Source organism: Sycon ciliatum, chromosome 2 (genome assembly GCF_964019385.1).
Source record: "Sycon ciliatum chromosome 2, ocSycCili1.1, whole genome shotgun sequence".
Taxonomy (NCBI): Eukaryota; Metazoa; Porifera; class Calcarea; order Leucosolenida; family Sycettidae; genus Sycon; species Sycon ciliatum.
In genome coordinates, this window is record NC_088644.1 from 33,489,256 (window position 1) to 33,504,995 (window position 15,740).

At 47.1% G+C, this 15,740-nt stretch overlaps 1 protein-coding gene across 2 annotated transcripts in view; it reads right to left on the reverse strand.

Annotated features, from left to right (window-relative positions):
- The window catches only part of LOC135809758 (glucokinase regulatory protein-like), a 25,576-nt gene extending 9,836 nt beyond the window's left edge, over nt 1-15,740 (reverse strand). Inside the window, exons 1-9 of one of the 2 annotated variants that reach the window (XM_065323178.1) lie at nt 15,466-15,740; nt 14,335-14,466; nt 13,384-13,410; nt 12,763-12,801; nt 4,080-4,215; nt 3,081-3,127; nt 1,828-1,896; nt 571-760; nt 1-23 (exon numbers count right to left, since the gene is read on the reverse strand). The exon at nt 1-23 is cut by the window's left edge and continues 242 nt beyond it. In XM_065323178.1, coding sequence (XP_065179250.1) covers nt 1-23; nt 571-760; nt 1,828-1,896; nt 3,081-3,127; nt 4,080-4,215; nt 12,763-12,801; nt 13,384-13,410; nt 14,335-14,466; nt 15,466-15,537 — 735 coding nt within the window. In that variant the 5' untranslated portion in view covers nt 15,538-15,740. Of the gene's footprint in view, nt 24-570; nt 761-1,827; nt 1,897-3,080; nt 3,128-4,079; nt 4,216-12,762; nt 12,802-13,383; nt 13,411-14,334; nt 14,467-15,465 lie in introns of those variants that run through there. The other variant, XM_065323179.1, reaches the window with a different exon arrangement.

Here is a 15,740-nt window from a genome sequence, read left to right on the forward strand (position 1 = left end):
GCCACCTTTCATTCTGGTGGATCCTGCTCATACATGTAGACAAGAACAGCAGATGCAAGAAAGCACACAACAAGTAAAGGGGTGAAGAGAATCAGACAAGCTGCGCAGTGCACAGTGTTACCCCTGCAGTGACTATACTGGTAACTCTGTAAAGGGTTCATAGGGGGTCCATACTCCTCCTCCCCCCTCCCCTTTCAATATGAAGCTGCAGAAAGCATTGCCAATAACAACTATGCGAGTATACTTAAAGACGCACTAGCAAGCACACGCGGCTACGCACACGGACACAACGATGATGACCACAACGATGATGACCACAACAGCAGCAGCAGTAGCAACAGCAACGACGACGACGACAAACAACAACAACAACAACAACAACAACAACAACAACAACAACAACAACAACAACAACAACAACAACAACAACAACAACAACAACAACAACAACAACAACAACAACAACAACAACAACATGCCATTAGTCGTAGCGAAACGAAAGTTCTCCAAGCCAATGGGAAAGGTAATGTAGAAGAGCATACGCGCAAACAAAAGCCACTCATTACTGACCTGTGACTGGTTCAGGACCAACGACAGGATTTAGTACAAAAGCACCGAATTCACCATCCTTGTCTGCAGATGCTGCCGCCTTGTATACATCTGTGAACACTTGGCGACAGGTCTTGCTCCAATTCTCAACGGAATCATTGCGAGCAATCTCTACCGGGTTGAAGCCCATCAAACAGGGCGTGACATGCTCCTATGAGTCGCATGCGTACATACACATGCACATACACATACACACACACACACACATGCATAAACACACACGTGCACACGCACACACACACACACACACACACACACACACACACACACACACCTCTCAGACATCTCAGACATGCCCATCGCGGAAGCGATGATAGCGAACAGCTATGTTAGACATAGCAACTTGTGCTGGGATTACACCATTCAACAGCTTGCAAGGCTGAACAATAATAGAAAAGCTGACAGGATCGCTTTTCTAAATGAATTGACCGCCACTATTTTTAGCCTGGTATCCACCACACAGCTGTTTGAAGTGACACACACACACACACACACCACACACACACACACCAACACACAAACACACACACACACACACAAACACACACACACACACACACAAGCTTGACAGTTAACGTACCAACATGATGCACACCAGTACAGATAAACCCTGATCCAGTGACGGCCAGTTTTCAGCACCCACCCGGTCTGTAAGACCACTAATCTTTGACACCAACCGTGTTGAATGTGCATGGGTCAACCTGGTTTCAGAGACAAAATAAGTCGAGCTCATGCATGAAGTTCTCATGTACGTGCAAAGATGACACCAGGCTACTGTGTCAGGGGCATAGCTGGGGGGGTCCATGGCCGCATATGTGTGGGATGGCTGGTGCATGTCATTCATGATCATTATGTGCACGCTGAACCTAGGTCAACACTTTTAGGGGGTACACGTGCGTGTGTTCAGAAACAGTGACCTTACTACAACCATCCACGGTTGCCATACGGTTCAAATGGTCGCAAGACCGGGGCTCTGCCAACCGTGGAAGGTTGTAGTCACTGTTTCCGAACACAGTGGCCCTCCGTCTTGTAACATGCTGCCAACCAACAACACGTCTGTTTGTGCATGCCACCATGACTAAGTCGTAAACTTATCACTTACATACTTTGAAGTACTACCCTGTCCAATCGCATGTAGTGATAATGGTCTATAGTGATCAAATCACACTTCTTCAAACACCAACGCTATAACACATCTCTACCTGTACATGCACTGACCTGGCCAAGAGCCCAGTCCAGCTGACCAGCAACATAAGGAGCAGACAGTCCACACGTGATACCAACTATCTGAATGAGAAACGAGTGCAAAAAACGTAAAAAGAAGACAATAGCGCATGAGCAGGGCCAGTAAGTGGTCACAATAATTAGAATTCAAAGTGAAAACCAACATCAACACAGTCTGGGAACACTCTGAAGGCTGCTGGAGTGGCAGTAAAGCAAAGAATAGGCAGAGAGAATGCCATACAGTATTACCGGGCTGTCTTGTACAAACACCGGTGTGATATAGGAGCACATTTCATATACCGCATTTTCCGGAGTATAAGCCGTGCTTTAAACACCAGTCATCCAGTTATTCTCCCGGAAAAGTCGGTGCAGCTTACCGGTATACTACAATGGTCAAAGGTGACAGGCAGGGTAGATGTCTGTATTTCGTGACAAAATATGTGGGTGCAGCTTATACTCTAGCGTGGCTTATACTCCGGAAAATAAGGGATATAGAACTAAGAGCCTGTTTGGGATAAATCGGATTTTCAAGATGGGCTATCAGTATACAAGCCTGGGTTTCGTGCTAACTACGACCATAGCAATATCTAGTTTGAGTACCGTATTTCCTCGATTAATAGACCCGGTCTTTGGTTTTTTTGAAGAGGGTTGGACCCCCGGTCTCTTATTTGGGCATGGTCCATTATTTGAGCACGGTGCACTATATTTTCATCGGCACATTGCTGGAAATGGTGGATTTTTAACACGTCATATTATAGAACTTCTATATTATTATGACGTGTTAAAAATCCACCATTTCCAGCAATGTGCCGATGAAAATATAGTAGACCGTGCTCAAATAATGAAACTTGAGAAAGCACTAGCCACTACAAAAATTGTAGTTGCGCAACCTAAAATCGCGTCCTTTTTTGATCCACCACGTGCTTTCTTAGTGCGCATGCGCAAAGCGATGAACTCTAATAATAGACCGGGTCTCTTATTCGGGCATGGTCTACTATTTTTCCGTGAGGCCTCTAGGAGGGTCTACTATTTGAGCATGGTCTATTATTCGAGCATGGTCCATTAATCGAGGAAATACGGTAGATCCCCCGGGCCTTCACATTGGCTTCTACAGGAACAACCCCAGCTGTTGTCTCCTTTCTTTTCTTTTTTCGAAGCACACGCTACTTTATGGTATGCTCTGTAGTGCGTAGAGACCCGACTACCAAATTCATGTCAGCGTATGATCAACTATCAGCCAGACGTACCAGAGCCCGGTCCTTGTTGCCAATCCTCTCCTTCAAATCTTGCACACCTACAGGAACACAGGAACAAGACACCAGGCAAACACACCATGTACACACACACACACACACTGTACTGTACTGCACTTGTTGCTGTACTTGTTGCTCACTGCCAAAACTGGTCACGTGAGTTTCCCCCGGAGAGGGGAGAGAGACTCAAAAGGAATCTTGGAAAGATGACTCAATTGGTTATTGAACCGTCCAACGTCCGAAAAAACCCTGAAATGTGTGTGTCTGACATGAATTTGGCATGGCAACATGCCTCTGAAATGAGGTTGAAATAATAATGGAACAGTCTCCAATAAAGGAACGTCTCCATTAGTAGCACGGAGCGGAGGTACATTGAAAATATAAAGGACCGTGCTTATATTAGAGATAATACGGTAATCTTAGAACCCCAAATATGTGGAAAACTCAGTATAACTGAGCTGCAATCAAACTTCTTTCTTAGAAAAAGAATATATTCCCAAGTCTGATACTGTAGTGTCTTGTATTAAAGCCTATCTCATATAGAAGCCTGTTTTGAATGCAAGCCTGATTTTCAAGATACACGGTCGGCACATAGGCCTGGTTTTAGTGTTGACACACATAGAAATACCGGGTTTGAATAGAAGCCTGATGTGAATAGAATCCTAGCCCTGACATCGGCTTCTACAGGAATAAGCGCGGCTCTAATACGGGACATTACGGTAAGTACAATATATGCCCAAGTCTGATAAGTACATGTGCAGTCAGACCTCGCTTAACCGCACACATCCGTTTTCCACAAAAATATCCGGATAGGCGAGGGAACCGGATAATCGAACACACATACTGTATGTAAGCATGGCATATGATGTAAATCGGTAACCAGCGATTTTCTTCCGGATGGCGAGGGATCCGGATAAACGAGGACCGGATAAGCGAGGTCTGGCTGTACATGTAAGTCAATACGACAGTCACCGTGTTACCGTCTCTACACACCTAACACTGGACTGTCCTCCGGCATCTCTTTGCTGACGATGAGCGCTTCGTCGCCGCCGGAAATGCTGTACTTGAAGCAGGCAGGGTGACCGGCGTCCTTCAAGATCTGATTGAACGTCCGTGCACACAACCATCCCTGAAGTTCAAATGGCACAGGCAGAGAGCAAACAACAAACAAACCCTCGATAAGAATTCAAATGCAACCAAATCATCCAGCCAGCCACCAGCAGGACTAATTTAGTTGTAAGCAATTCCTACTCGTCGACATGCATGAGCAGGGACTAATTTACTTCAAAAAAATTGCATAGCAATAATTGCTACACACCTCGACGTTTGCATAGCAACGCAACAATTTTGCATAGCAGTTTTTTCCGTCGACAATGCAGTCTTCAGTGCACTTCCACTTATACCGTCAACAAACGCCGTGCTGTAATTCTTCAAACCACGAAGCGAGGACGCCTTCTCCCTGCACATCTTGCAAAATATCTTGGTCACAGCTCCACCACTCGACTCTGCGCGAATCCATTCTTTTTTGGGATCAAAATTAATAATTCAGCAATCCACTTGTCCACAGTACCTTGCTTCACAGACATGCCGGCAGTGAAGAGGCTTCATCAATAAGGCTAGCAGAATTTTACAAAGATAAGTCCTGAACGGTCGAGACGCCTACTGCTAGTGAAGCAACGTGGTCTAAATCTCAAAAGCAGGTGAAGTACTTGTCGACACTCGCCTCGTGCTTCCTGGGCTGCACTTCAAGTAAGTACAATATAGTTACAGTAGTTAGTTTCCAAGTGCACGTGCTGCGGTGCGCGTGCGGAGATAGTGCACTAGTGTGACATATGGCCATGGTCCCGCAGCCCGCGCGTGCGTATGGTGTAAAATCTAGTGCAGTACAGTGCAGGCTAGCCGGCTGGGCAATTACCACACACACACACAGTCTAATCTAGTCACAGTGCATGGCGCGCCATCTCGTGGCGCCAAACCAGCCACACACACTGTAAAGCTACACATGTGCATGCGCTACGCGTGCACTACAAGTCTATGTCCAGGGCCATACTTAGCTGTATGTTGTGTGTGTCGCAGTTTACCGCGACTCACTACGAACTTCGAATCGCAGACACTGTGTTTTGCGTCGCAAACTGCGATGCGATACCGGTTAAATTAGTCCCTGATGAGTATAATGAGATACACACCCGATCAGACAGTTATTCTGAATACTGTGCTACGAAAGCACTTTCGTTGTCGGGCATTTAATTTAGGCAAATAGGAAATGCTTACAGCTAAATTAGCCCTCCTTGTGGCTGTCTTAAAGCTGCTGTCTCCAAAAAATTTGTTCAAATCATCAAGCGTACAGTGAAACCTGTCTAAGGCGACACCTCAAGGGACGAGAAAAAGTGGTCGCCGTGGCCAGGTGGTCTTCTTATCCAGGTTCAGTGGGTCACGTGACCATATCCACGACATAATACATGGGATACATCATTTTGATCAGTGTATCACAGTGCACACACCTATGCTACTCTCGCACGACCCATGTGCCTGGGCCAGGCTGGGGTCCTCAGACCTGTCAACTGTCGTCCATGAACCATGCACATCTACACTTCCTGCACAGATGTGTAGACCTACCATGCATGGTACACCATGCAATGCATACATTTACATGTACTAGCACTGTGCAAAGCGGTCGCGGGTGGGTGGTCGTCGGTCGCGTTGAGCGAGTGGTCGCCTTATCCGAGCTCTTTTGAATGTGAATGGGTCCGTGACAAGGAAAAGTGGTCGCCATGGTCGAGTGGTCGCCATATCCGAGTGGTCGCCATTACAGATTTTACTGTGGATGATTGTAGTCTCTGTGCTAGTTTCATAGTCCAGCTTTAAGAGTATCGAGTAGGCTAGTTTTTTTTAAATCCGTATGAAAGAGGTGCGAGAGCAGACACACCCAATCAAGAGTAGATAAACAAGAGTGTGCAACTCCGGATGGATTGGCCCACGGCGGAATTTTTTGTTGACGTAATCTTTTCGACGACGCACGCGCTGCGAGCCTTTTGGAGAGTTTTCCCTCGTGCACTTGGCTGGGCTTTACACTACAAGGTCGGTGCCCAGCACGTGCTCTCACACTGCTCTGCGGCAAAGCCGCGTTTCTCTGAAAAAAGGTGACGTAAACAAAAAATTCCGCCGTGGGCGCGGGGTATCTGCAGATTGTGCAGGAGAGATCCGGAGTTGCACACTCTTGTTTATCTACTCTTGACCCAATCCAAAGGAGATTGCAAACCAGAGCCACTTCCAAGGGGTACAAACCACTGAAGCTGCGAAAAGCCTTATTAAGGAGGTTCGCGACGGTTAGCGCCATGTTGGATTTCCGAATTTTTTTCTGAAAAATAATGCCTTTCGGTGTGGAAAAATGGGACGCGATCGCGCTCAATCGAGTCGTTTGAACTTTGAACTTGCAGCGCGTGCTCGAGTCGAGACGAGATTTGAGGAAGAAGCTCAGCCACTAGCGCACTGTAGGATGTTTGTTTCGACATCGGCGGTTTTTGTATAGCTTTGTTCTCTTGCCGACGTGTCGTGGAGATGGAGGGGCGGGGGAGAAATCCTTCACCCACGACGCAGCCTCGCATTCTGCGTACTGGTCGCTTCAAGAAGCCGAGGAGGGGGACGTTTCGGAAGGTCAAAACCATCGATCGAGTTATTGAAAACCGGCGGAAAGGGCGATCTCCACCACGAACGCCGCTGGATTCGACTCCCGCGAAGAGGTCGTTCACTGCCTCTCTTCACGGTCGACGAATCGTTCACCTCAGGTCTCTGGCCGTGGGGTTGTCTGCGTGCCAGAATCCTGGATGTGGGAACCTTTGGCGCTAATTGATTGCGAGGACGAGAAGAGGTACGGCCTGGGGAGCGTACTGATCATTCCGTGTGAACAGTGTGGGATGAAAAATTATATCGATACGGATAGCCGAGTGACTGCCCAACACCCTGGCCCCCGTGCTTTCACAAGCAACACCAAAGCTGCTTTGGGTAAGTGTGTTTTTCAATCTAATAAGATTTGTTCATAATATTTGCGACTCATTGCCACCCTATGGAAATGTATGGGTACACTGTATGCGCGGCGCACGCGCGCTCTTGCGTGTGTGTGTTTGCATGGACCTGCATATGTGCACCATACACACGTATCAGCATGCACATGCGCATGTGCTCGTGTGGCTGTGCCCTCGCACATACATGTATACTATACACACGTGCATGACTGCTCCAAGGGCATATTGGTGTGACATGTGTATGCGTGTTGCAAAAGAAGGATCCACGAGCGGGATTCGAACCCAGCACCCCTGTCTTTCCGGGACAGTGCCCTATCGGTTAGGCTACTGGGGATCACACACACTCATGGGTCCTTCTTGCTACACTGCTCCCCCGCCCCAACAGGCTGTGTCCTCACGCCGTACCTACTCGCAGGGGGTACGATGGGTCGTGGGTTCGAATCCCTCTCGTGGATCCTTCTTTTGCAACATTGGCGCTAACATGCGGGCGGGCATCTCCACTCATGCACATGAATGTGTACATGCATGGGGGTGGGTGCGTACACGTGCGTGAATGTATGTGTGTGTATGTGTACGCTTGTACGCATGCGTGTGTGCTATTGCGTGTGAGAGCACGTGTGTTTTTGTTTGTGCGTGCGCGCGTGTGTGTGTGTGGGTGTGGGTGTATTGGCGTGGGCCTGCCGTTTTGTGGTGTGTTTTAATGATAAATATTTTCAATTCTGATTACCGGTACTTATTATTCCATTATGGCGGTTCTAATTATTGTTTTGTATTACATGTGTGTGTGTGTGTGTGTGTGTGTTTGTGTGTGTATGTGTGTGTGTGTGTGTGTGTGTGTGTGTGTGTGTGTGTGTGTGTGTGTGTGTGTGTGTGTGTGTGTGTGTGTGTGTGTGTGTGTGTGTGTGTGTGTGCGTGTATGTGTGTCAATGATGTGCATTTTGCGTTGGGTGAACATTCTGATCCCTAAACCCAGGCATGCTGGATGCTGGTGTCGGGGAAACGCACGTGAATAATCTTCTTGCATGCTTGGACATACCACCAATGTGTCACAAGACTTTCAAGAAGTGTGAGCGCAGGGTCGGTGTGGTCTTGGAGAAGCAGGCAAAGTCTTCCTGTGGCTCCACTCTTCTTGAAGAAGCGAATCGCATGATGTCGAAGACCTCGCCGCAGCCAACCACTACACCAACGAAGCCAGATGCTCCAGCCATACAGTTGTCTCCATCAACACTGACGAAGTATAGGCGCAGGCTGCAGGAAGGCTTCGATGTGCCAGATGCACAGTATGACGCGTGGAAGTGCTCCATGGTGTCTTCAGGAAGTACAACCGTTACTGTTGTTCCGGAACCTGTGCCTCTTGCCAATGATGTCCCTCCTCTCAACACTGTGTCAGAGCCTGCTGTTGATAGCAATAATGGTCCTGACTCCACAGTTGCTTTGAGAGTGTCGTTTGACTGTGGTTGGGCAAAGCGTGGCAGGGCCATGAATTCCCTTACAGGTGTTGGTGTCAACATCGGCACAGAAACTGGCAAGGTCGTCGGCTATGCCACGAGGAACAAGCGGTGCATCACCTGTGATGTTGCCCAACGACTTGGCCGGCCACCACGCAAACATGACTGCCGCCGTAATCACACAGGTAAATAATTTCCTATTTCATACACACACAATATAATGGTGCTACATGTATAGGCCTAGACATGTGCTTAGCGATATTATACTGATTTCAGCAAACTACCAACCTGTATTGGCGGTGATCTGTTGGTAGCTTTGAATTGACATGTTCTTTATTGTCTTGACTAGTTTGACTATTTCTTTTGTGTGTGTGTGTGTGTGTGTGTGTGTGTTGTAGGTTCATCTAAGTCAATGGAGCCAGCAATTGCTGTAGAGCTTGCAAAAGAAGTGTTGGAGCATGGGGCTCACATCAGCTGCATGGTCGGGGATGATGATTCCAGCACCATCAAGCGCCTCAATGATGAAGTTGGCCATGTCGAGAAGCACAGCGACATAGGTCATACAAAGCGTGGTCTAGGAGCCAAGTTGTATGATGCCAAGGCCAAGAACAAGTCGTGCAAACAAATCACAGCCACGACTATATCATACTTCAAGAAGCTGTTTGCCTATGCCCTCACCAACAACAAGGATGACGCTGATGGTCTGCGATCAACTCTCGCTGCTATTGTGCCTCATGCCTACGGTCAGCACGATCTTTGTTCTGCTACCTGGTGCGGCTATCTGAAGAAACCCGACACTTACAAGCACTCTGGTCTTCCCCGTGGCAAGGATCTAACTTGCCCCCATACCCGCCGTGTTGTGGAGGACCTGTTCAATGGACTTCATAGCCATGCTGAGCGACTGGCTCCACTCGGCAGCAGTCAGGCCAATGAGTCACTGAACAACACAATTACGTCAAAGGCACCAAAGTCTCGCCACTATGGAGGAAGTGAGTCGCAGGACTTCCGTACGGCAGCTGCAATCCTGCAGAAGAATGACGGGAATGTCTATACAGCTCAAGTGATTCAGGCAGCCGGTATGTGCCAGTGCTGTGTTTTCTCAAAGAACTCCGTATTTGTCAAATTTATTCTATTCAATGCTTATGATAACTAGAATACAGCATTGCAACAAATTGTGTAGCCAGAGCTCAGAAGTGTATTGTGATACAAGCAGTCTCAAGAAGAAATGTACTTCAAAGTATATTGTACTTTGAAAGATCTACCAAAGTCTAGTTCAGAACTGCATTCGGCAAATAAAGATAAAAAACAATTGTTTTGTTTTCTTGCTGTTCTTGTAAGGTATGTCACCCAGCCAGCATGCCTTGCAACGAGGAAACAGACTGGACAAAGCAGGAGCTGCCAGGAGAAAACTCTCTGCGACAAAGTCATCAAAGCTTCGGCGCCGTCAGCTTCGGGAATCTCGTGGCCAAACACAAGCTGTGTCTGAGCTCCGGGAAGGCACTACGTATGCCTCAGCCTGTGCTTCCAGTGCTGATCTAGACACAGAGAAGATTCCCGATCCTCTGACTCCTCCAGCTATGGAGAAGCCAGTGAGCACTGCTGCTGTGAAGGTTGTTTACTTCGACCTGGAGACGACTGGCCTCGCAAGGGCATCTGAGATCCTTCAGATTGCTGCCTTGACATCTGATGGAAAGTCGTTCTCAAGGTATGAACAGTTACATCCGTATTGGTGATCTACTGTGTATGTTTGACTTGAACGATACAGTCTTCCGGAAGATTTCTGGGTCAATAGTTCTCTTATTGTTTTCTGTGGTGGTCATGTGTGTATTCCAGAATTATGATTTTATGCTCAATCTATATAATATATATGTGTGTGTGTGTGTGTGTGTGTGTGTGTGTGTGTGTGTGTGTGTGTGTGTGTGTGTGTGTGTGTGTGCGCGTGTGTGTGTATGTGCGTGCGTGTGTGTGTATTGGTGTGTATGCGTGTGTATTCGCATGTATCTGGCTGCCTGGTAGATACATGATGCCAACTGTTGATATTGATCCTGGTGCATCCTCAGTCACTGGCTTGCTGGTGAAGACGGTAGCTGGTCACCGTAAGCTGCTGCATCATGGCAGTGCTGTGTCTGCGTGTTCGCAGTTTGATGGAATCAGTCAGTTTGTGGACTGGCTTGAATCGTTGAGCTGCTCTTGCCTCCTGGCTGCACACAACTGCCACAGCTTTGACATGCGCGTCCTGCTGAATGCTGCCAAGAAGCATGGTGTCTGTGACAGTCTTGCAGAGTGGGTGCACGGGTTTGCTGATACCCTTCCGGCACTGAAGGCCGCAATACCAGAGCTCCCAAGCTACAGCCTCACATCGATATATGGTTCAGTCGTTGGGAATGAGTTCGCTGCTCATGATGCTGTTGCGGATGTTGCGGCCCTAGCCGAAGTTGTCGAAGCTAGCCCTGATGCCCGTATCCTGCAGCACTCCGTAACGTTTACATCGGCATGTTCGGCGATGGAGTTTGCGGAACATCAGCAAAAGCGGCTGGCCACCCTTCAACCGTTGGTCCAAGCAAAGTGCTTCTCCAAACCAGTTGCAGTGCGGGCAGCTGATAGTGGGTTGGAGATGAAGCACTTTGTCTTGGCCCACAAACGAGGTGGTGAGCCAGCCGTTTCCAGCCTGATGAAGGAACAAGTAGGAGGTAAAAGGCGGGTGACAGCCTCAAGGAAGATTGCATTAGCGGTGGCTGAACACCTAGCCAAGAACAAACAGCAACCCAACTGTAAGTAGCACGCTGTGGTACAGTGCTTCACTTGTTTGTGTGCACCATAAAATCATTTTAGCGAGTGTGGGGACACGTTCTAGCTCACATAGTGGAAGAACAGGAGGACTAATGTTGTCTGTTTCGTTCCAACGTGACAGCTTTCATTGTAGCTTGTTATGGGGCTGTAGTTTCTAAGCGCTATCACAGCTACATGTATCATAACCAAGTACCAACAGGAGAGCAATCGTGCAGAAAAGGTACCTATCGATAATGCGTGCACCCAGGGTTTGCCGGCAAATTCACTACTTCAACTATTCCATCCTCATGTTGTTCTGAACGCCGAGGGCTCTACAAAGTTTGTGCAACACCTAACAGCCAAAAATCCAATAAGTTATGACCAAAGCAGCAGCAGAGAAGTACAAGCAATATAGATACGTGAATTTACCAAATTTAGGCTAATTTTGAGAGTTTTTTGGATTTTTCTCCAGAATATGCACGGTGACCCCTATTTTCGCCACGGTAAACCTGTTTCAACCCACTTATAGAACGTGTTTGAAGTATCCACATATGGGGCAAACTCAAAAATAAGCTGCAAAAAATATTCAAAGTTTCATTTTTTGCGTCTTTTTGTTCTTCTCCAGGAAATGACGACCTGGATCCCATCGTCAACCAAAGTGTACATTTTTTGGTGTTGATATCATCTTAGTCAATACCTCGAACAGTCTGTAAAATTTTAGGTCATATTTTCTGTCCTATCTGGTGTTATGGACGATTTCTCAACAATTTTGGGATTTTGCGATATTGTGTGTTATCAAGGAAAATTGTGTTTTTGGCAAGACCTATTCAGGCAATTGAAAAACTAATGTCACTAAGCGAAAATATAAGGATGTACCTATACAAATCTGATGTCAGATTGGGCTGATGTTGAAATTAAAATTTCGGGCCTAACTGTCCCGAACCCCCTTAAAGACACCCACTGAATTGAAGAATCATGAACAGACTGGACTACTTCGCAAGTACATGTAGGCCAACCACATGTTGCGGATACTTCAGGTACAGTAAAACCTGTCAAGGCGACCACTCGGATAAGGCGACCACCTGTCCCAGAAGACCACTGCAACCAGGATCAATGGATGCTTTTTCCAATCAAAAAACCCTGTGTAAGGAGACCACATGTAGACCACCTAGCAGAGTGACAGTAAGGAGCCAGAGCACCAGCAACATCCACCTGTACGGATTGACGGCAAGCTTCTTTCCTACCTGCACTGGGGCACTTGCCAAGCAGCTATCATTTGCACCGGGATGGGACTACTCAAAGATTCTCCCGTGCGAGGCTGGATTGAAGCAAGGATACAACTCTACAAGACGAGTGTAATTGTACAATCGGGTAGCAAGCAGGAAAAGGGAAGGGACCCTGTGAGAGCAAATCGGGGTATTTCACTAATTTACTAACCATGCGGCCACTGGTACCGGAACCAGAGAAAACAATGACCTGCAACAACAAAACAACATAATGTTTAACAGAAGTAAGCAACGAGCAAAATTCTGGAGAAAAAAAAACAGGAACTACGTCGTTTCACAAAACCTGACCACTCTGTTGTTGTTACTTTATTTTACTTCACCAGATTTACAGGCAGTAGAATGCCTTCTCACTAGACCAGGTCCAGTTCTCACAAATGATAAGAATGCGAATGAACGTGCTGAAGCTAATGAAAAACAAGAAATAGAAAAAGATGAGAGGTACTGCAACATAACACAAAGCAAGCAAACCACTACATTCATGAAGGTATCAGAGCCTACCTAAAGCAATGTGGGCATAGTTACTCACGTGCACACTACAGAGACCAGTCTGTGACAACCTGCAGACACCATGCTCCCTCCTGCACGTCTCTTCCCAACCCCCTCTCCCCACAAGACACAGCAAGCAAATCAGTGATAGTCTGATAGACAACGACCATCAGCCACCAGCTGGACTCAAAAGTCAAACATCACCAAGGTGCAGCAGCTAACTCCCTGTCTTTTAGTCACTCTTAATCAGATCTAACATCGGAACATACACACAGCTGACACTTACATTGTCTGCTCGACCAGATAACGTGTCCTGCGCAGCACGACAGAAGAAAAACAGAAGAAAAACAACAAGTTCAACAACAACAACAACAACAACAACAACAACAACAACAACAACAACAACAACAACAACAACAACAACAACAACAACAACAACATCTCTTATTGGCGATGGTGCCATCGTGAGAATAAAGAATTCAACAACAACGACGATGACAACAACAACAACACACAAGAAGAAGAAAAAAGACAGACATGCCGTGTCCTGTCGGGACTGTAGAGGAACTGGGGGCAGATATACCTGTATTGTATATGATTGTTACAATATGCATAAAAGGGTACAGTTAAAACTGAAAAGTACCGACTCATAAGTTTGAGGGAGTTGAAAAAGGAATATAAGGAACATGCAGCGGAGTTTATCCTGCAAAGGTTGTGGTGTCCGGTGGCATCTTGGCAAGCAAGTAGTGCATGTATGACCAGCGCACAGGTCATGCATGCACTACTTTCTTGCCAAGGTGCCAGCGGGCACCACAACAAGTCCATGGCGCCGGCTTCGTCCATTAGATCAGACATCGCCTGGCACACCTGTACATGTATGCAGGGTTCTAGCCAAAGGGGGTAGGGGGGGGGGGGGTAGGGGGCACAGCCCCCTACTCTGTTTGCGCCCCCCCCCCCCACTCATTTGTCGATTTTTGTGTTTGTTCATGCCATTCAACGAAAATGCAGTCAATAGTCACTACCAGATCTATAGATATATAGAGGGTTCATAAAAGCACATTTGTCTGGGGCCAGTGAAGTCGGGGGTTTGCCCTGTACGTTGCATTTTGCATAGCAAGACAATTTTGGAAAATGGAAAAATGGGATACGGGGTAACTGCTTCCCACGCCCGCAATATAACAGTGTATGTACTTCAAGTACAGCATATTCACTCTACCTATCTGTTGCTAGTACTCACTAGAATGAGCCGTGTCGATGTTGAGCAAAGTTCCTCGATGGAGGTCACAATTCGCGCCGACAGGATCGACTCGTACGCCTCAAAACCGTCAAATATTTGCGCGTCGCTGAGTGACAGCGCATAGACAATGTCCTGAAGAAGGAGAGCAACACAACATTGCAATAATTGGCAACACGCAACTGTCATGTCACACTTGGATATACATCTGGAAGGAGGGATGGCACTTCATTGGCGCCAAGTTTTGGCTCATGCCCTACGGTGCTCGCTACAGTGCTCGCCAGTGAAATTCATCCCACACCCGGGAATAAAATACCATCGGCAGCTGTAAAACGCTAGGACTACCATGGAATACAGGTGAATGTGCCGCTATTCATTTTATGACGCACACTTCACTGGCCAATGCCATACTGGTCTGTTTGGCCCATGCCAAGGATGTGAGTTCAAAAATATTGACGACATCACTCACAATTCCGTTTGTGCGTGCATGCACGTGCGTGTATGTGTGTGTGTATTTGTGTGTGTGCGTGCGCGTGGTGTGTGTGTGCGTGTGGTGTGTGTGTGTGTGTGTGCGCGCGTGTGGTGTGTGTGTGTGTGTGTGTGTGCGTTCAGCATGTGTGCGTAAAATTTAAAAACACTCGCTGCCATGTTCCAGCAGTAAAACTGGCATGGTATTGTAGTAGCTTCACTGCCCCCGCACTGCCCCCGCACTGTAACTTCAAGTACACTGTACACCGTGCTGGTAGAATGAAGTGATGCAGGGCTGCCGGACCTGCTCAGGCTTGTCCCTTGTCCCGGCCATGGGATCTGCTTGTGCTACTAGGTGTAATCTCATTTACTTGGGTACAGTACAAAATTGGAATCTCCAGGATAATAGCAGCTGTTTCAGCGGTGTTCGGTCTCAAATCTAAATTCGTACTCCCCTTTGAAGTTCATTATTTTCGGAGCCGTGCTTCTCCATTCCAACTAGCAAACGTCTTTAGTTTGATCAGATTTTATAAATGAACCTATTTCTATTATATTCCCTTCACGCTTCCCCTCAAACTTATGAAATTTTCAATTTGTATGACTGATCATGTGTGTAACTGTAAAAACATTAGATTTTATTTTAATTTGCAAAGTTTCAAATCTCACCTCCGCACTTCCGGAGTCAATATTCTTCGTCAGCTCATTGCTGCGTTCAGTGATACGTTTCTGGCTCGACATTGCAACAAAGAACGAGATGAATGGGATTGGGAGTGTCGAAATACACTATTCACAGTAATCTGATGACTTTATGCAGACTGAGGTCAAGTGCAGATGTGATGCTGGTAGGAGTTGACATCGAGATCGAGGGCTACACCAGGAAAGTACAGTGTATTGTCAGTTCATGCTCGAAATCATGGTGGGTCCGGGTACACCATGGTACA